At 47.9% G+C, this 21,718-nt stretch overlaps 3 protein-coding genes across 3 annotated transcripts; 1 reads left to right on the top strand and 2 right to left on the bottom strand.

Moving 5' to 3' along the window:
* Positions 1-245: 245 nt before the first annotated feature.
* FPOAC1_008142 (uncharacterized protein) lies at positions 246-2,744 on the bottom strand (the record flags this gene model as incomplete). The annotated part of the gene is made up of 3 exons (XM_044852587.1): positions 246-303; positions 357-2,266; positions 2,319-2,744. 3 exons carry the CDS (start codon positions 2,742-2,744, stop codon positions 246-248), a joined length of 2,394 nt encoding a protein of 797 aa, XP_044705257.1.
* Positions 2,745-3,565: 821 nt separating this feature from the next.
* On the bottom strand, positions 3,566-12,768 carry TEL1 (Serine/threonine-protein kinase tel1; the record flags this gene model as incomplete). The annotated part of the gene is made up of 8 exons (XM_044852586.1): positions 3,566-3,585; positions 3,638-6,078; positions 6,126-10,593; positions 10,642-10,979; positions 11,035-12,453; positions 12,501-12,543; positions 12,638-12,685; positions 12,738-12,768. 8 exons carry the CDS (start codon positions 12,766-12,768, stop codon positions 3,566-3,568), a joined length of 8,808 nt encoding a protein of 2,935 aa, XP_044705256.1.
* Positions 12,769-17,206: 4,438 nt separating this feature from the next.
* On the top strand, positions 17,207-19,459 carry FPOAC1_008140 (uncharacterized protein; the record flags this gene model as incomplete). Its single annotated transcript, XM_044852585.1, has 3 exons — positions 17,207-17,324; positions 17,376-18,433; positions 18,503-19,459. The coding sequence occupies 3 exons, from the start codon at positions 17,207-17,209 to the stop codon at positions 19,457-19,459; spliced, it is 2,133 nt and encodes a 710-aa protein (XP_044705255.1).
* Between the last annotated feature and the right edge of the window lie 2,259 nt (positions 19,460-21,718).

Here is a 21,718-nt window from a genome sequence, read left to right as displayed (position 1 = left end):
GCTCAACTGCTTAACATTACTATTGCTTACTTTGTCCCCTATGGCCCCCCTTTCTTCGCTTCCTTTTTGTTACATGTTCGATTCCTATGTCTGTCATCTTTATCGCCTGCTTCAAGATATATTCTCTTCATTACTAGAGAACCAATTTTATTCATGTAAATTTCAAGAGAAGATATGGCTCTAGTATCCTTGCTCTTTCTCTCGTTGAGCTATTGCTCTAAACCATTAATCATGACCACAAAGTCTTAAGCCAGGTACACATATGCATTACCCTCTCGCTCGATGTAATCCTTCTCGATAAGACTGGGTGTATCGTTAGTCGCTGAACAAAGAAATCCGTACACTGTGTCACATACCTTTCGATCTCCTTTTTAATCGCTGAAGTGTCAATGCTGCCTCTCTTTTTCGTCAAGTTGATCACTTCTGCCACTAGCTCTGAATGGCCCATGCTCTTTCGACTCTTCATTATTCGCACAATTGCAGCTTGAGTTTCGAATCGTCGATCCTGCACGATCCTTTCGTGTGTTGCCTTATTCTCCTCCTTGGTCTCTTTGAGCTGGATCTGGTTAATCTTGACTCGGTACTTGGGATCCGTAAAAGTTTTGTTGAATGTAAAAGTGTCTGTGGGCTTGACATCACGGCCTTTCGGGTGCTTGGTCAGCACTCTTGCTTTACCACATGCAAGTGACTGAAGAGTGCGATTAAGATCACCGCCCTGGAGACCAGTTCCTGTAGCGATCTGCTCATAGGCGAGGAAGCCGCCATCAGGTACGCTGTTGAACATCATAAGAACAACAGCCTGATAGGCGGATACAAGGAGTTCCTTGGGAGCCTTGGCGAAACGGGCATTGATGGAACAATGGGCCAATGAGTGCTTCCATGTCAACACACGACCTGTATGCTTATTCTTGTAATACTTATCAAACCTCTCAATCTGTGTAGCGACCTCATCAGGCAAATTGAGACGGACGTCAGGGTATGTTGGCCAGGCAGCAGCCGAAAGAATCATGACTGACAGGTCCAGAGGAGCCTTTCGCTCAGCACTGCCTTGGCACCATTGTTTATAAGACTCCATTTCGTCCTTGCCCAACTCTTGATCTTTGAACATTTGTTCCAAGTTTTGCGTAAAGTTAGCACCGCACTCTCCTCTGAGCTTGGTAAGCATGTTCCGCTCGGCATCCTGGCTTGCGCTTCGACCCATAAGCAATCGCCGGGCCAGATCTTTCTTGTAAAAGGCTTCGAATGCATCTTTGCCTTCGATAAATCGGAAAAGCTCGAGTGCTTGGTCAAGTTGTCTGTCAAGCTCAGCGTCCTCATCGCCAGTGCTGGCCTGGCCTTCTTTCTGTGCCGTTTCTCGATCCTTCAAGTCGGATAGGAGCTCCTTGGGTAGTGATTTCAGACCACCTCTCAAAAGCATGTCGATGTACTTGGCGATCATCTCGCCAATCTTTGATGTTCCTGTTTCCCAACAAGACGCAACCTTTCTATCGTTCATGAACTTGCCGAATGATTCTCTCATGGCCCAGAGAAAGTCCTCATCCTTGTTGAAAGCGTCTCGAATCATGAGATCAAGCGAGCGTCGTAACTCCAACAAGCGTAGAACCATTTCATCACCCTTTTCTTTGTCGCTGACTATGGCTGCTCCCGCTGTTCTTATGTACTCACCCCATGGAACCTTCATTTTCTTCTGAATCCCCGATAGTCGAAGCAAGTCATACAAAGCCTTCATTGACTCGACTTCTCTCTCGGCTAGCAGCTTCCCTAGGTTACCACCATTCAAAAGCTTCTCGGAATAGTTGCTAATCAGGAGTGAATGAGCAGAATCCATAAGTTGCTTCTCCGTGGTACTGTCGAGGTTGAACTGAATGCATCGATAGTCTTCCTTCTTCAAAAGCTTCTCACAAACCAGGATGTAATCTTTGAGGCTGGAGGTGCTCCAGGCCTCGCCAAATTCCTTGAAATACTTTTGCGATTGCTCCAAGAAGAAGGGCTCAAAGTGTTTGACATAGACACCCAGAACGTATAGCATCATGATAGAGTCTTTTAGCAACGTTGGCTCAGTTTGGCCTCCACCCCTTCGGTCATTTTCGATCAATTCGCATATACCCATGATAAGGTTTGCACCTATAGAGCTCCTGTATGAGTGCACTTGCGATGGAAATGCCATTTTGCGGAATTGACCAATAGCCATGTCGTTTATTGATGGAAAGTTTTCTCGTAACAGATATGTACGGTCAAGAAAGCTAAATGTGGAACGGATCAATATCTGGGAAGCAATTGGTTAGTGTCTTGAAGTTGCACAGGCACTAGAGACGTACCGTTTGCTTATTCCAGGTCTTCCATTCTTCCAGTGTATTCTTTAGAGTGTCGAGGTTCGAAGTTCGTCCATTTTTCTGGATTCTTGGCAGGACAATACGTAGCAGATGCACGTCGACTCTTTCATTGAGCATCTGATATACCTTGGCCGGATCTCCCTTGCGACAAACATCCTCAACGCCTCTGTAAAGCCTCTCAAGAGGAACATCTGGCGTCCGCCCTGCAAAGATTGCCTCCAAAGCACCATCAAGCTCCTTCTCTGTTCGTTTATAGTATTCTGCTACCTGGTTGTCTCGATTTGTCGGCGCTCGCAGGTTTTTGATCACCAATTTCTTGGCACCAGCATAGGGTTTGAAAGCAGAGGGCTGCTGCGTCAAGTCGATAGTCTCGGTCTCGGGCAGCTTGCCCCGCGCTCTGGCGGTAGTCATGTCGAAGCGCGCTCGCTTAGAAGTGTTGGCAAAAGGCGAAGATGCTGATGATGACGAGTCTAAGCGCGGCCTGCGCCGGGAAGGAGAAGTCGACTCTGACGCCAAAGGTTGCATAGAGCGAATCCAAGCAATACAATCTTAAAAGTACGAAGCCTGAGACGAACAACCGCTAAAAGAGCTGCTATAGCCTCGGCTTCTCGGGCAATTCAGTGCGCGTTCGCAGAATTTGAGTTTAAGTTGAAGAAGTGTGCGACACAGGTGCTATCGCCGTATTTCACTCGGGCCAAGGATCATTAAAATGCTTTATTGAAGATGTATGAAGACGTTTCTCATGAGGATGAAGATGGCAAAAAGGACGAGATGCCTTAGCACCTATGGAGCTGAGGTGGGTTGGCGCACCTGAAAGATAAGATAACCTGCGGAATCTGGAGCTAGTCCTTCAGGGTATCGGAAAAATTAACCGCCAGAAGCATAAGAGACGAAATTAGTGAGTCAGCTTATGCTACTTAGAGCAGACTTCTTAGGCTGCTTATTTTTGTACCCTAAGGCTTAGGGGGCTAACTTTTCTGGTATCCACGGCATCCACCAGCTTAGTGCAACCTATCTCCGATCTGAGAGGCGTCATCGGTTTATTATAGACAACAAAAACAATACCTGGAGCAACTCGTGATATCCACGTGAATAACTGTTTAGGTGAACAACCTGCTTCTGTATACTGTGATGAAACTCTAAGTAGTCTACAGTGCATTGACTAATTTACAATGATAGGCTGTGTTTTTCGATCTATTAGACTTCGAGGAACACCCACATCAATGAGCCCATCATGCGTACGCTGCCCAGCCTGTATCAACATATTAGTCTCATTCACATAAATCGTAGGGATATCGGCTTACCAGAATATAAAACTGCTAGATTACGTTCATCAGTCGCTTGATTTATCAAATCGTTGACTGTTGCAGTTACACTCAATGTCTTGGACAGCTTCTTCCTCACAATCTCCAAAGCACGGTCAGCTTCAGAAGGCTCATTGACATGCCCTATAGCCTTCTTGCCCTTTTTCGTCTCGGCTTCACTTTGCTCGTCGTCCATGAGACTGTCATCGTTGTTTCTTGCCTTTTGAAGCTTGGCCAATCTGAGTGGCGAGATTGACCATGTGTATAAAGGATCGAAACGTAACACGTCCAAAATTGTCATGATGGAATACTGCTCTTCTCTGAGAGCATCCAAAGTGAACTCGCAACATCGGCGAAAGACTCCCTCTGTTTTGGTAATTCCCATTCCATCCACAATGTCCCTCGTCAACCGGAACGGTACCATTTCAGGCACTGGTAGAATGCGGCCTGCTTCAAACGCGACACCCAGATCAATGTGAACCACCTCTCCAGTTTTGTGGTCCAAAAGGATATTGTGCCCATGTCGATCGCCTAGGCCGAGGACGTGTCCCAACATCGATATAGCTGCGGTGCTTCTTGTGTATGCCAGCCTCTTGAGGAACCATTCATCCGGGTCCATGAAATTCTCCATAAAGAAGTATCTCATGACTGGGTGAAACTTCTCAGTGACTCTGCGGTAGGTACTGATCCGTGTTGCCGCCGCTCTTCCCTGGACCCCAAATATCTCTTTACGACAATGAGAGCCCTTTAGGTCTTTTGGATAGTATCTTTCATGAGCAGGCATCAAGAACTCATGAAGTGGAATTGTGTTGGGCACAAATTCAATCAATCCGGAAGATGCTGTGAGTGGAAGCACCTTGTAGGTTCTGATACTGAGGTTACGCTGCTGAGTTGTCCTGTGAAGCTTGAGAAGAGATGACACGGCCGAAAAGACTTGTTCCATGATGGCGTCCTGTCGCAAATCGTCATGCCCTCCTTTGACAAGTTGCTTGTAGCGGACCCCATCACTTCCAATAGCTGTGATGATTTTAGGTGCGCTGACACCCGAAGCGATGGTCATTGTGGGTTCCAGCTTGGATATGATGGGCACCTTGGAGTAGTCTTTGGTTGCCGAGAGTTCGATTTGCACAGTTGGAGAGGGGATGCGATATTTGGCTAGACAATTGACAAGATTGTGGCCGGGTGTGGAATCTTTGAGCGGGATCTTCGCACCTGACTTGTACTTATTTGGATTTCGATCCATGGCGAGAGCATGGTAATATTTGCTTGTCTTATCGATCGACAGCCAAATGTTGGCCACAGATTGCGTCTCAGCTAAGCGTTTGGCAACGCGTTCTGTTGCCCTGACGCGTAAGACAGCGACGTCGTCTTTTTGTTGTGCCTTTGCCTTTGTTCCAGACCATATTTGATACATGCCATGGTAGGGATGGTCCACGCAGATTTTGTAGACTAGCTCCAACAGCAGTTTCTGGAATGTATTGTTATGGTCTTGGAGTCGTGATGTCAGTTGGTTGGTGAGGCCAGCGAATTTTCTGGTTGGGACTTCTGATAGATGTCGCATGACTGCCTGATTTGTGCTTTCCTCTTCCGATCGCTCTAGCCAAAGAGCAGTGAATCGGAGAGCATCGTTATTGTGTTCATCGGAGGCAACGAGAGATAAAAGATAGTTCTCGAGACTCAGGCGAACAAACTCACTACGCGTTTGTTCAACTCGTCGCAACTCCTGCTCGTCAAGACTGAGCCATTGCTTCTCTTTGTTTAGAACATGTGAGTACTTGGTTTTGAGTTGAGTGTCCCTGGTGCCATTAATAAGGGTCTTCAGTTCCGACACTTCATCGCTCTTTGCTTTCTTCAGGTTCTGGAGCCTTGCCAAGTCCTCCAATCCATCGGGATCTTGCAACTGCTGATCGCAGAACATGGCAAACTGATGGAATACTGAGCCAGCTTGGCGGCCTTGACCCTTGCCTTTGAGCTCTTTCAACGCAGGCTCAAGATAGTTCTTTTGGATATCATGTGGTTTTTCGAGGCGTGCAACGGATACCTGGTAACCAATCTTGGAAAGCAAATCAGATCGACTGACTGGGATAGTTTGCCTCTCAAGCACAGAGTCTTTGTCGATATCCTGCAGCATGCGAATGGATGTACTCATCTGCCCATAATCCCAGGCAGAGTTAGCAGCCTCAACGGTGACAGCTGCATCCACATGTAAGTCTAGTGCTGAACACGATGGTATAAGCTTGGTGAGTATGGTGGAGATCTTGAGGCTCTCCTGCGTCGCTTGGTGATAGCGATATATTTGAGAAGCGGTGATCATGGACTCAACCTCCATCTGCTTTGCCGTAGCTGCGGAAAGTTTGATATTTGTTCGTAAGCTATTTTGTTGGCTGACCATACTCATTGTGGTACTGCGACAAGACAAAATCTGACCAACACTTTCGTATCTAGAAATAGTTAGTGACATGCTGCATCTCAAATCGCCAGCACTTACAATCCGCTTCTCATCCAGTCACTTCGATTCTTGAACTTTTCAATGAGGAGATCCATCTCGGAACTGTCTGAAACACCTAGAACATCGTCAAGCTCCGTTAAAGAAGCTAGAGCCCCCAAGCGTTTCCTCAGGGCCGTAGCGTTGAGGCTGTGGACTGCCAAGGTACTCATTGTGCGGCTAAAACCATCATGCACAGCAGCCCTGATATCGGCGATATCTATCGCTTGACTAATGCTCTGATACGCCTTAAACACTGTGACCGCATGATGGTCACTCGGAGGCGCAGGCAAGTTCCAAACCCCAAGCTTTCTGGCTGTGTTGAAAGTATCTTCAAGGACGGCTGGGGATGTTTCTATGTTATTCTGCGTTTGGAGGAACCAGTTAGAAGGCCCGGACAAGCCAAGCGTACTGAAAGCTCTGACTAAAGCCTGCCCATCTGACTGAGCCACGGGGTTTCCAAGATGGACATTACTGTCATACTCAGCGCCTCGGAATGCAAGACTCATGGGGCCATCATTCTCGTACTCCACACGAGCAAGAATCTTTGACAGACTAGGCTCTTCTGGCAGTCCATAGTATGCATCTGGGTCATCAATGTTCTCAAAAATTGCAAGAAGAGTTTCGCTCATGTCCACCTCCTTTACTGCTGCAGAAGAAGTTCGTGAAGAACGTGTAGTTTCTGGAGGGACATATTCCACAAATAGCAGAGACGTCTTGTACATGCCACAGCGCGACGCTGCTGCAGCGACCAAGGCGGAATCAACTTCTAGCCAATGCGATCTGTCAGCTATCGATGACTCCTTCGGATATTGTTGCGTCCTAAGATATAATAGCATGTTGATCAGCAGCTTCTGGTTTTCCTTGGCTGTTGTATCTATGCATTGGAGCCAGCTTTTGACTGCCACAGATAGTGGGCGCTTGGGGGAATGTTGTTGATTCATTGGGAAGTAAAGTGCGAGATGGACAACAAAGGGGAAAGCTCTCTCTGCAAAGTGCTCAACCCTAGCGAGAATAGGAGCAAGAACTGAGAGAATAATTGACTCTGGAACGCACCGAGCGAGGTGCGCACTCAGGTCCAGCAGCCAGTCCTTTGACGTGATATCTGTAGACCAGACATCGGGTTGATTCGAGGATGATGTGGGTGTCATAATACCCTTGTCTGATGGGGGCGATCTGTGTGCGCCCCATTGCGATGTGACCAAAAGAGACTCCGTCAGACTTTTTTGACAGGCCACAGACAGTAGCTCGTCATCTAGATTATTGGCATCTGAGACGATGGATCTCAGGGCAGCTTCAGCCAGACCTGCAGTAATAGAATCAGGATTTGAGGTGAGGTCCCGCAGAAGGCAAAGTATTCCAGTCTCTGAGCCATTCGATCCTGGTGCCATTTTCTGGTATTGGCTAAGATAGGATTCGCGTAGCACACCAGGCGGGATCTCCCCGGACGCTGAGAAGGCCCGGCCAACGACCCGTCCTGCCCATGAGAGATATTCCTCGCTGAGGTTTCCGGTATCACAACTCTTCCACACAGCTGTCGAGTACTTTAGAGCATCCTCATCAGACTCGATGATGTCATCCTTTACCTTCTCAGGGATGCTGAAATCGCCGCAAAGAAGGCCGAGTGCGAGTTGTCGGGAAGGCTCGTTCAGTAGCTGATGGTCTGCGCCTTCATCGGCTAGAATATCCAACAGCAATTTGCTCTCTGCAGTGCCTCGTTCAGCGTTCCCGGAAGATCGAATGCGAGCGGCGGATTGAGTGATAGATTTGAAAGCACTTCTTTGCTCAAGACTCTTAAACATGGGCGATTCATACTCTTCAAGATATTTGCTGACCCATACATGGAATTTTTCTGCTTTGCTCATTGTCGCCTTGAACTGGCTTTCCTGAGTTGTGCTCGACTGACTCGACTCTAAGAAGACTCGGAGCGATGCCAAAGTTGACAAGGCATACCCGGCAAGAAATGATGGGACATTGCTAAGGTGCCTGGCCCCTTCAGCCAGAAGATACTGACTAATTCCCAGCGCATCGTCTGCACATTCAGAGTCGGTGATGAAGGTGCGGGTAGCATTCAGGAGCATTTCCAGGGGGTAGGATTCCAAGGCAACTGAACCACCAAGGGAGACTAGAACCCGTACTTTTCGAAGAACAGAACAGGCATGTAGAGGCCCTAAGGCCGGATGAACAGTATTGAGAAGCTTGCGAGCTATTGAAACAACCACAGGAGGCGTCCACAAATCATGGAATTGGAACTCTGTATTTTGACAGAGTCTATGAAGTTCGTGGATCAAGTACTTGGCTTTGAACATTGGCTGTTGGTTAGCTGGTAACTCGGCGGGAGAGTGAGAAATGGCCTTCATAGCACTCAGGATCTGGCCAGCGTAGTCGAGCTTGAACCTGGTGAAGACCTTTTCAAAAGAGTTTTCTTGATCGATGAGGTCGAAGAACAGTGCTGCGATGTCGATGAAATTGATGTGAATCAACTCCATATAAGCTGTGCGTCCAAGCAACTTTTTGACATGTGCCTCGCCACGCTCCTTGTCGACACCTCCATTCGAGTCACCAAAGATCATGCTATAAGCGACAGCGGTAGTGAAATTTTCACGGACGAGGTCGCTCTCAGAACTGCCCAGTAGACGGCAAACCTCTGCAAATGTCTCATCCTGACCACGCATCACAGTCAGCCCGACGGCTTCGGACTGGGCAGACTTGAGAAGGTCTCCGAGCGTCTTGAACCCAAATATAGAAAATGGAATGTCTTCTATGGGGTCACATTCAAGCCAAGTGTATAGAAGTTGCCGAGAGAACAGCCGGAACAGAGCCTTTGGCGACTGCAGGTTCAGCGTTCTCGACACATTTACCAAACACCGGGTCGCATAATCTGTTGACCCCGGAATCTTCCCTGGCGTTTCGAAGATATGATAAGTACACCTCCGAAGCAAAGTCGACCATCTGCAGGCAAGGTTCGACAATACCAGTAAACGAAATGCAATGCCAGTAGTGTCCAAGGGATCAGTAGGTAAGCTATCTAGAATATCCACAAACACTTCATCATGAAGCTTGAGGACAAACAAGTCAAAGATATCGGCAATCTTTTGCGAGATGGCGTATTTCACCGACATGGGCCCATTCTTCAGTATATATAGAAGACAAGTTCGTGGCGAATCAAGGCCCTGGTCTTTACCATAGTCCGTGTTGGTTCGTAATAAAGTGAGCAGTAGCTGGACCATTGACGTTTGGGCGCCGGGCGAAAGTATGTTGGAAGTCAAACAGACCTTGATGAAGTGATAGTAAAGGTCGCCAACTCGTTCGGAGAGATGATTTTTGTCATTTAGCCAGATAGAATGCAGTCCATCGATTACCCCGATACAGATGCTCAAAGCAACTTCGGCACATTGATATTCGGTTTTAGACACGAAATTTCCCAGCTTTTCAACAATTGATAAAGCATCATCTGGCGTAATGACAAGATCAGAGCCAAATAATTCAAGCAGGAGACTTCGGCACAGCAAGAGGTCTTCGACAGGCATCTTGATGAGATGCTCTACATATGTATTGGGGACAAGGCCAATCTGTCCGATATCATCATCCAATATGGATAGAAACCGAAGCCGCGCCCTTGCATCAGTATAGAAAGCCTGCATGTCCAGCATCATCTGACTATTGAAGCGTGGGGCTGCCATTGGCGCATGCACTGAGCTTGCCCGGCTGCTTTGGGAGTCGAAATCCCCATCGATATCCATGAAGTCGATGTTGCTGTCAAGATTTGTTTGATCATGTTGCTGGCCAATAGACTTCCATATTCTGCCGAAAAAATGAAACAAGTTTGGGTTGTTTGTCTGCATTCGATTCAAACTCGACGTTGTCACATCTGGCATCACAGCTCGAACGGCTCGTAGGACTGAATCGATAAAGGCTGTAGACTCCATTGACGCAAAAGCAGAGTTTAACGCTTTGTCGAGAATCTCCTTCAGGATGGATTCGACAGACGAAGACTGAGTCGAGTTTAGGTGATTAAGTATGGGAAGCAGCAGAGTCCCGGTCAAGCAGGCTGAAAGAAGACTTTGAAAGCGATCAAGAGTTATTTGTGTACCGCCTTCATTCGTTTTCTTCGTCCAGGATGTGCAGAGCTCAGATAGATCACTCAGCTTGGGGTAGAACAGCTCAAGTGTCAGCTTCTGAGAAGCATAGCGCGCATTGGCATCGGCCAACGAAGCGGGATCAGATAGTCCTGAAAGGTCGCAGCAGCCAATGGGACCAGCATCATGAGATTCATCTTTTGCAAGGAGAACGTATCGTGTAAACGCCTCAGTTTGCTTGAATGAGCCCCATGCCTCGGTTAATGGACCCCCGGGAGCCGTTTGATGGGTGTTCAACTCCAGAGCCGTCGTCCCACAACAGGCTCGAATCAAATTCACTAATTGAACCGGTTGTGCATGCATAGAGTGGTAGGATGCAAACGTAGATTCGTCTGTAAACTTGTTAGTATGAAAACCTCGATAAGATAATCCATACTCACGTGGATTCCAACGAAGAAACACCCATCGGATAATGTGGTGACAGGTACTTTGACTTGCGCTGGGGGTTCGGGCGTTTCGTAATTGAAGGACGTGAAGCATCAAGCTAATAGAAGTGTCACACAGAACACTAGGCCCGTTGACATCTGCAGTTGTGACGATGTTATTGATGTCTGTGGAGATTGTGTGATAAGGTAAAACGTCGGCCTCAAGTATCGCATGCAGGAGCACGCTGGCCGCTCTACTTGTTCCTGGCAGGCTGACGGAACGTGTAGCAAGATGCCACAATTGACGCCAGACATCTACTTGATCGTGGCAAACTTTCGATTTGCTTATACAACTGAGGAATGTTAGTGGCGGATACTGATATGACTGCTGAGGCATGGTCTTCTTACCTCGCAGAGGCTATGAGAGCCCAAGAAGCCGTGACAGGGTTCTTGTTAGTCGCCAATGATACCAATTCAGGTAGCAAGTCAACCAGTTCGTCACGACCCAATGACCTGTCAAACAAGAGGAACGGAATCATTTGTAAAGCAGTTCCCCGAACTGCTACTTCGGCAGCCTTTAGCTTAAGCCGAATGCGACTCATATGTTGTTGGATTTTTCGCCTTTTTCTTGGTTGCTCACTTTGTTCTGCATCGTTTGTCGGGGTTCTAGAGTGAGGCAACGCCATGATACCTTCTAGAAACGCCAGGTTTTGAATGATAGCCCAATGGCCTTCTCCATAGACGTTGTGAGCGCGGAGGCCGAACATATCTAGCTGCAGCCCGTATGTCGGCAAAGAGAATAAGGCAAAAGTGATGTCGCTCAATTGTAAGCGGACAGCCTCGCCACGCCTTGAGTACTCAGACCAGATGTTCTCAGCCAAATCCTCGAGGTCTAAGCGCATATTTTCGTCCAAGGATTTCACGACTAAATTTTCAATGTGAAGGTGCATTAAGAAAATACTCCTAGAGATCTCAATCCTGAGCGCTCTGATGACTTCGTCTTGAGAGACCTTCTCAGATCTCCACCAGTAGCTCATGAGCGGCAATATACTTTGCACAACAGAGTTGGCATGCGCTAAGTCGTCAGCGTTTGTAGCAGTGAAGATTGCATTAATAATGGAAAAGGCCAAAGTCTGCAGGGAGCCGAGACTCAGCTGCTTCAGATTTAAGACCCTGAGTACTACTGGGGTGATATCTTTGTATTGCCGTAGTATGGGCGCGTTGCCGCCTATGATGAGATAGTGCAGTCCTTCCAAGACATCTTTGAGAAGACCGCCCTCTCCAGGTGCAGCTCTTCTTTGGCTTTGAGTCGAAGGTGTGGATCGCCCAATAGATCGACTGTATCCTGACCCCGGTGCTGGTGATGATCGGGCCAGAGCTGGCGATGCTCGAGCCAATGACAAAGTTGATATGTCTGCTTCATCAGGAAGAAGATACTGGGCAACGTCGAGAAAGAAGCCAACACAAATTTCCCAATGTTGGCCACCCTTTCTGGCCAATATTTCCACGTGTGCAGGCCTTGAAAGCACCTCGGTCAAAGCTTTGATGTAGTCCTGGAGTAAAGGAGGCACGAAATCATCACTGCTAGGCCCAGGGAGAACTTGAGTGATGTGATCCACGATCGCCAGCAGTGTCTTCCGTCCGATCGTTGACTTGCCGCGTCCTACAGCCATCCGCACGGCCTCGGCGCATTTTGATAAACGAGTTGTTGTTGAATTCAATGACGATTGGGACTTTTTCTTGTCATAAAGAACTGGCTTCTCTCGAAGCACGAAACTGAAGATTGCTTCAAATATCTCATGGTAACTCTTGTCGCCAAGGTCGGAACTTGGTGAACTGTTAGGAGGTGTTGAAAGGGGCAGTTCTGTGCTTACAGATTTGTAGATCGGTTTCGTGGGTTGAGAAGATGCGACAACTCTATTATGATGATTGTCAGCTCAACACTAACAAAAATTCGAGAAGGAAAACAGAGATGAAGGAAAACAGAGATGAAGAAAAATATCATGCATACCATCCACAGCCTTCTCACGGTCTCTGACTGCGGCAGACTTTACATCACCTGCATTCTGTCAGTTTGTTTTTATAACGAGGCTTTGGTCGGTATAACGAACGCGCCAGATTCATGACATTGTGAGATGCCATTGCGGACGACTACAAGTGTTTGACTTCTTATTCTTTTCCCTTTCATTGGAGCTCGAAGATACTGTCGTGGTCGTGTATCTATAAAAATATGAAGTTGGTTGAGTGACCGATCCAGAGGTTTTTGGGTAGGAGGTAACGTAGGTATCTAGAAAGCGCGACTGACACCTAGCAAGGCGGGATACGTACCTGCACCTGCCCTGAAATTACCTACTGTAGGTAGGGAGCAGGCAAGTTGACCTCCTAAGTCTTATTATAAATAGCCTAAGAACTATCGTCTAAGTAATATAAGCTGACCTAATAATTTCGTCTCTTGTACTACTAGCGGCTGATTTTCTAATACATACTGCCTGCCTTCCATTAGTAAGGTACCTACTGTAGGTACCTAGTTGAGATAGTAGACAGGAATCACGTTCAAAAAGTAATTAAGATCACGTGATCAAGTGTTATCGCTAGTGAGAGGGGTCGCGCTTTGAGCGCGTCAGAGCGGGCGCACTATTGAGTGAAACTTCATGTTTGGTACTGGACTTGTTCTCACTCTTAATAGACGCGTTCAACCAGCCAGCCAGTAGTCTACCTGGGTATCAGTACCTACCTCTAAACATGCCAGGGTCGTGGGGTAGTCACTGATGGTCTTGTCTTCGTCAAATTGAGCCTCGAGTCAATTTGTTCACAACTTCCATACCTTTTTTTCTAATTTCTCAAATCTTCTTTCCCCTACCTATCGAGCCTAAATTTATATTCCTTCCTTCTAACTTTCCTATCATCATCACCCAACGACAGTTGATGAGGGCTGGTATCAACAGCCTCGCCATTCGTTCCTCGCCGACACGGGCAATTCTTCTTCGACGAGCTTTGCAACAACAACTGCCACTGAAACTTCAGTTGCAGCAGCGGGTTCAGGTGCATTCAGGCGGTCCGATTTATTCACCAAATTTCGAGACAATGTTGCAGCGGGCAAGCAGCAAGTACGAGGCCAACGCTCCTCCTCCCCAAAAGAGCCAGGCGAAAGGCGGGCCTGTCGTTCCTTCCAGTAGCCCAACACCCAATGTCGATATTAGACAACAATTAAAGAAGCCAAACGCCCCTGCTGTGTCGGCGAGGACGATGCCGCCCTTCTCCAAACCCCTCGAGAATCGATCATCCAACATGAACCAAGCCCCGAGTAACAACAAACCCCCTGCTGGTTTTGGTAGGGGATCGCTGGCTACACTCTGTGGAGGATCAAATTCATTCAGTGAACAAACGGATGTTGTCGACCTTACCGGCCCCGAATCTCAATCCAAAGCACAAGCTGGTGTCTTCTTTAATGAAAGTGATTTCAGTGACGACGACCTTTTGGATCTTGATTTCAAAGCTCCGTCGGCCCTACCACCTCTTCCCCCAGCTGTTAGCACTCCCACCAAAAGCATTACCAACGAAAGAATGCCACCGCCGACATCAACGCAGACGGACAGGACCATTCCTTGGTCCTCGTCACCCCCTTCACACTTCCTGCCACCTACACGAAACACATCTGCGGCTCCAACAATGGCCAATATATCAATGAAACGTGATTCATCAGGCGACCAAAACGACATTGATGTCCCAGCACACAAGAAGGCCAAAAAGCGTGTACTGCCTCAAAGCTTTAAACAGGAAGAGCCTGAAGACGATGACAACCCTGCTTCTGTTACTCAGACACCAAACAACAAGCGGAAAGACTTTCTGAATCCCACTGCCAGCGCCGTCAAGGAACAGAAGAAGCAATTCAGAAATCAGCGCCAACAAGAGCAGCCCGCAGCCAACACAGACTTGTCTATGGGCGAGATTCAAGAAGTCACTACATCTCATTCCAAAGCTAACTTTGCTGTGTCTCTGAGTGAAGAGCAAAGACATGTTTTGGATCTGGTAGTAAACAAGAACCAAAGTGTTTTCTTCACTGGTGCAGCCGGAACCGGCAAGTCTGTCTTGATGCGAGCCATCATCAAGGAGTTAAAGAAAAAGTATGCAAAAGATCCTGAACGTGTTGCAGTTACAGCATCCACTGGACTAGCCGCATGTAATATTGGAGGCATCACTCTGCACAGCTTCTCGGGTATTGGCCTTGGCAAAGAGGACGCTCCAACGTTGATCAAGAAGATTCGACGAAATCCAAAGGCCAAAAACCGTTGGCTGAGAACCAAATGTCTCGTCCTTGATGAAATCTCCATGGTAGACGGCGACCTGTTTGACAAGCTGTCACAAATTGGAAGAACAATTCGCAATAACGGAAGGCCGTGGGGCGGTATCCAGCTCATTATCACTGGCGACTTCTTTCAGCTTCCACCCGTACCGGATCATGGAGCCAAGAGGGAAATCAAGTTTGCTTTTGATGCCTCTACTTGGACCACTTCGATAGACCACACTATTGGACTTACCCAGGTTTTCCGTCAAAGAGATCCCGTATTTGCCAACATGCTCAATGAGATGCGTCTCGGCCGTATCACTGAGGACACTGTTCGGGCCTTCAAACGCCTTGAACGACCACTCCAATTCAACGACGGCCTGGGGACGGCCGAGTTGTTCTCGACTCGAAACGAGGTTGAAGGTTCAAATGAAAAACGCCTACGAGAACTTCCTGGCACGATTCGACGGTATGAGGCTCAAGACACTGGCAAGGAAGATGTTCGAGATAAACTGCTGGCAAATATGATGGCACCCAAGAGTATTGACTTGAAGGTAAACGCCCAAGTCATGTTAATCAAGAATCTTGATGAATCACTGGTCAACGGATCCCTGGGTAAAGTCATTGGCTTTTCGGACGAGAAGACATTTGACATGTCCCCACCCGATGATGAGTATGACGAGGATGACCAACAAGCTAAAGCCCGAAAGAAGTTACTCAAGTCGTTCAAACATGAATCAGAGCCAAGTGCGGGCGGTCTCAAATTTCCCGTGGTTCAGTTCATGGCAGGAGACGGCACATCGCGTGTAATCCTCTGCCAACCTGAAGAATGGAAAGTCGAATTGCCCAATGGCGAGATTCAAGCCAAACGTACCCAACTCCCTCTGATCCTGGCCTGGGCACTATCCATCCACAAAGCCCAAGGTCAAACCCTGGAGCGAGTTAAAGTTAATTTGGGACGCGTATTCGAGAAAGGCCAGGCCTACGTTGCTCTTAGTCGAGCTACTACTCAGGATGGTCTGCAGGTTTTGGGCTTCCAAAAGTCCAAGGTCATGGCCCACCCTCGGGTCATTGACTTTTACAACAAACTCTACAGTGCAGAGGAAGCGCTTGGAAAGCCGAAAGCCCAATCTATCACCGAATTTGTTTCCAATCGCATTGGGTCTGCGCCTTCAAGGGCTCCGGCGCCCAAGAAACCAGCGCCACAGGTGGTGGATCTAGACGATGAAGAGGAGGCGATGGCTGCATATGGCAACTGAACTGTTCGTCACTGAGTTTTCTTCACATGTTGATCGTTTACTGCATATGTATACAGCTGTATGATACAAGGGTGGTAGTCAGAGCGCAGCTTATGATAGAGATAGAGGCCGGGAGCGCATGAGGGTCGATTTGGTTGGGATGAACCAGGCAAATCAGTAGATATGGGGTTGCTCCCTATTTATATTTAGACACTGGGACTTATTTATGACAATACCAAATGACGAACAACTACTTAACTCTAAAACTTACCGGCCAACCTCTTGACTTTTCCTTACTATGTTATTGTCGGGCTTCAACCACAGCTCTTTTTCGGGCATCATGACAGAACTACTTCTTCGGCACATGCATGTTTAATTACTACTGCGATCTGCAAGCGATCGCATTAGCCAATCCAAGACATCGACCTTAAATGTCAAATTCAGCCATCGCACTTTACGCTTTTAGCTCAAGGGTGGTTAGAAAGTGACGCAGACCGAGCGAACAGACCATCGTCTTCTTATCGATAAGAAAGTTGGCAACTTCGTTCCCACGCGAACTTCCCAACCTGCCCCATGTACAGATGGAAGTTCTCCCACCAAGACAAAACACCCCATCACACAAGATCGCAATCCCGAAATCAGACCGAAAACCTCGCGGCAACCCCCCTCGCATACGGCTCAGACATTACAGAGTCTGAGCTTCACGGCTGCATTATTAGAGTATTGCACGACTCCGTTGTGAAGAAGCTTTAGTGTCGACCTCCCCTCGTTTTGCCCCATCCCGCCGCTTCGAAACTCCATCCGTCATCAGTTGTCAAGCCGATAACCTCAACCGCCCGTTCGCCATATCTGACTGCGACGCACGAGACATATTTTCAAATCCGCCGTAGAAGCACTACATATTCGCAGACGCGACGCTGTGCAGTCGAGGCCCTTTTTCGAGCCCAATCCAGACTTTCATGATATTGAGGGAGTGACGATCTTCTCCATACAAACTTTCGCGCCGACGATTAAGGCTTCCAAACAGCCATTCAAGTTCTACAGACAAACCCTCAACATGGCAAATCAATTTATAGGCTTGCATATGCAAGTGGTGATGAGAGATCCTCCGGGGAATGTGTTCACAGGAACCGTCGTGGACGTGCAGGCAGGCAGCGGCTTGACTTTGACTAACGGTACGTTGGAACTACACCGCAGAGAAACACCACTAATATTTCGAGTTATAGTATTCATGGCAAACACCAAGCAATGGTTCCCAACTATACAAATCCCCGCAGCTAACATTGCTGATCTATCCGAGATCAAGGACAAACCATCAACAACGTATGCGCCCGCCCCTGTCGAACCTATCGTCACTGCGCCTACTTTGACACGACCGCCTGCGCAGCCTGCCTTTGTTGACCCGGCCATTCTCAGCTTGGGACGACCGCCTGCACCAGCGGCGTCTTCGGGACCCGATACAAGGGCTTTGGCACAGGAGAGCGAAAGAACAGAATTGCCGGGCATTCCCGTGAATGCTGCAGTTTCTACGCCTGGACGACCTACTCCGGACCACGATTTGTCAGGCTCTATTAAGAACTTGTCCATTGGCGAAACATTGGTGGAAACGGGTAATGGTGATTTACCTGAGGGCCATGCCACCCGATCTGCTAAGAAAAAGAATACCAATCGTCGCTCACGCCAAACCAAACAAGGGAAGAGTCAGCGTGTGGAAGAGGACGGTCTGGCTGCGGAAGGCTCGCCTGCTAGTGGGCGAGGCAAAGGGTGGAGGCAAACACCCATATTGCAGAGCACGTCTTCCTTTCAGCCATTTCAATTCTTAAAAAAGAGTGCCAAGGGGCGTAAGGGTACACTTGACAACGGTTGGGCATCCGAGGACGTCACGGAGGAGATGGGTGATTTCGATTTTGAAAACAATCTGGCGAAATTTGACAAAGCCACCATTTTCGACCAAATGAGAAGGGAGGATCAGGTCGATGATGCGAGCCGCTTAGTAGCCCACAACCGCAAGCCAAAGCCTGGTACGGCTGGCGGTAAGAACTTGCATTACACAGAAAATGTGCTGGATCTGCCCCCGATCACCAAGAAGGACGCATATTCGTGGAACAGCGAGGCGGATGATGGGCTAAATGGGGCAGAGAGGCTCTCGGGACGGGAAGTCCGAAGCAGCCAAAGTAACCGGAGAGCTGACAGCAAGTCGGGCCCTTCACGGAGATCACAGTCACGCAAAGCAAGTGCCGTTGCGACATCTGGCGGTCTGCCGCTGACCCGCGTCAACTCTGGCGTACGTGCAAGCCATTTGTCTCGCTTGTCTATTTCTCGACCAGAGTCCCGCAGTACTAACAGCAGGCAGCAAGGTCACCCGCCTGGCCTATACCTAGTCCCTTCGCACAAGCGTCTTGAAACCGTCTCTGCCTTGCAGATGCTGAACCTCGAAAACATTGCTGCAAACGAAGTTGGACTGACGGAGCAGCTCATGGCCGAGAATGGAGGACGAGGCATCGCCGAGGTGACATTTAGGGCCTTGACAGATCCTGCTATCAAGGTGCGGTTCGGACTTGCTGGTGCTAATCCATCCTCAAGCGCTACATTAAGCAGTCCAGCAGTGGTTATCCTAGCTGGTAACAACAAATCAGGCATGCGAGCAATTGCTGCCGCGCGTCACCTTCGAAACAAGAATGTGAACATGCTTGTGTGTCTGGTCGGTATTGAACGAGAAAAAGACCTGCTCGAGGACCTACGACAACAGATTCAACTATATCGAGCTTTTGGCGGCAAGATTCTTAGCAAGGTCGACCTTTTCGAGCATCTACGCAAGTCGTCATCATCAGGATCGCCCATATCGGTGGCCCTTATTATTGATGCTCTTCTGGGCTTAACCATTTCATTTGAGGAACTGCGGACTGGTGACCAGGCTGCTGTATACGAGTTGATGGAATGGGCGAACCGTAACGAAGCCTTTGTTCTTTCAGTTGATGTCCCGACGGGTATCGACCCGACTTCTGGAAAAGTAGCAGTGATTGATGGCAGTCAACTGTTTGTCAAGCCACGATATGTTGTTGCCATGGGAGCGCCTAAGCGAGGTCTGCTCGAGGCTGTGACGCCCCCAGATGAGGACGACCCACAGAACATGAACAACACTGCGCACGACGATGATTGGCGTCTCTTTATTGCGGATATCGGCTTAGGTAGTGCTGTGTGGAGGAAAGCCGGAACCAAGATTCGACGAGGTATCGACTTTGATGAGAAGTGGGTACTCGAGATGAAGTATTCAGATGGCCAGCATGATGAAAGCGACGACGAAGAGTAGCACTAGGTGCAAAAGCAGCAGAAACAAAAAGTTGGAGGATTGATTTGTCACAAAGTGAGGGAAAATGGTCTGATGGGTTTTCTCGAAAACAAAAGGCGTTGGGCGGGACTAGTTATTCTGGCGCGAAAGGAAAGGTGCATATATTATAGTTGCATTGAGGTCACTCGACACTGAATACCCAGGAGTTTGGTCGAAATGCGTATTTCGAATTTATTTATTTTTCGAAAAGGATAGATTATTGGCAGATGATAGATTATACATAAAAGATATAGTTAATCAAAAGTAAAACAAAAAACAAAAAAAAAGAGCCAAGTTCGCCAAGTCTGGAGAAGTTTGTGCAGAGGCCAGGTTCCGGGAAACGTTAAGCTTTGCCAAGCCGTTTGTGATTTTCGTCTGCATGTGCAGGCTTGGCACTTTATAAAGCTTGATTCGATTTGTGCCAATGCTGCTATATGACGTGAGAAATTGGCTGTAGTGGCTGACAAGCAGGTTTACTGGGACTCGAATTTAACTGGGAGTTCCGCATCTGGTTCGCTCTGCGAGTAACGTACGATTTTATTTTTGTGGTAGCTTGGTTGATTGTTTATAGATGAATCGAGAGTTGTTTATTGAGAGTCTACAATCCATAGTCTGTTTCATTATTCGCTAACTACTTGGCCGTCATTAGAGAGCAGTTTGTTGTTGTCAGTATAGAGTTGGACATTAAGGTTAAGTCGAATGGTACGGCCATATCCACAAGGCTTTATCAACCGATTGGTAATATTCGCGACTGTTCTCTGTATGGACTGTCATGTAATGCTACCTGTATGTAGGTAGGTAGGTTAATTTTGTGCAAGATACAGTTTTATGGATGGATGCCAACCCCAGGATTGCACAGTGTATCTTTTGGTTTGCGGCTGAGATGTGGAGCTATCCAGGATGTTTGGTGGTCTGTCTTGTCCTGAACATAGACACTAAAAACAGTAATATCCGATGTCTTGGATGATAAAAGATGCTCGGGGCATAAGCACAGTAAAGTGAAATTGCGTTTTTATGTACACGTCTGGTACCTATCTTGTTGAAGATGTGGTGTTGACTTCTATCTCTCATTTGTATGGAACCGTGGCCATCGTCGATACCCTGATTTCTGTCTGACAAGAAGCGGGGAGAGAATGTTAGTGATCATCGCTACTGTTTGAGAGATTGGGGCTATTCGGACGAAAGAGGATAAATTGAGCGCTCATCAGGGCCTCGATGATTTTTTGGGGGTTGGAGAGGGGTCTCTCTTTAGGTAGGTTCAGTTCCCATTCCAGCCCTGTCGCTTGTCAACCCTGTCGGGCTGCCACTGTGTTCAGTTCAGTACCTACAGAATCACACCCGTCCATAGGTTCGGTATTGCCGTTGAATCGTCCAAAACTTTACAAGCTCCAGATGCATCGTGGGCGCGCAGCCAAAACCGATGACCCGAGAACGGTTTTGTAGATTGTCAACAACACAACTGAATCGTCACGACAGCCAGCGCAATACGCAACGATATACCTATTGTTTCCTAGTTTTCTGTTAGTTGTACTGTACTGTGCTATGGAGTGATAAATACCGCTCAAACATCTGACACTACAAAATACCGTGATCATACAGTGCGTCCTAGAGAGAGGGAGAGGGAGAATCCTTACCCAGTCATCCATAACAAGGAGATCCCCAGAATTTTGCTCCGTCTCTCTGCCTGATTGTTCCACAGTAAATCAACTGTAATCTCTCTACCCACGGGAACAAGAACGAACGGACCAAGAGCTTAATTCTCCTACCAAATTTCTTTCTTCTGTCTTTGGTCCAAGCATCGGAACCAGCCTTGATTTACCCTTTCTCTTTCTTTTTCCATTATCACGCTTCCGCCTCTTTGACCTGAGAAAAGAGAGCTTAAAGCTTAGTGTGCATTGGCATCTAAAAGACTTCTTCGACTCTTCCAGATCGCCACTACATATTTCCCGATCTCCAAGAAAGCTCCTACTGCACGCCTCCCACTCGGATATCGACAGTTGGCGACGAGGCCAAGACTTTGTTGACTCTCATCGTCACTACTGAGTCTAGATCGATCTGCCTTTGTTTTGTTATTCATAGCACAATTAATCGCTCTACTATTATATCTCGCTTCATCTCATCCCATACCACACAAAGCCTATCTCTCTGTCAATCAATTCCTCTTCTATCCCCTCCAAGAGAAACAAACCGCGACTCAACTCGACTCCGCCTCCTTCCGCTAATAGGCAAGGGCCCGCCATA

Source organism: Fusarium poae, chromosome 3 (genome assembly GCF_019609905.1).
Source record: "Fusarium poae strain DAOMC 252244 chromosome 3, whole genome shotgun sequence".
Classification (NCBI taxonomy): Eukaryota; Fungi; Ascomycota; class Sordariomycetes; order Hypocreales; family Nectriaceae; genus Fusarium; species Fusarium poae.
The sequence above is the reverse complement of the archived record's forward strand: the minus strand, read 5'-3'. Positions and strand labels throughout refer to the sequence as shown.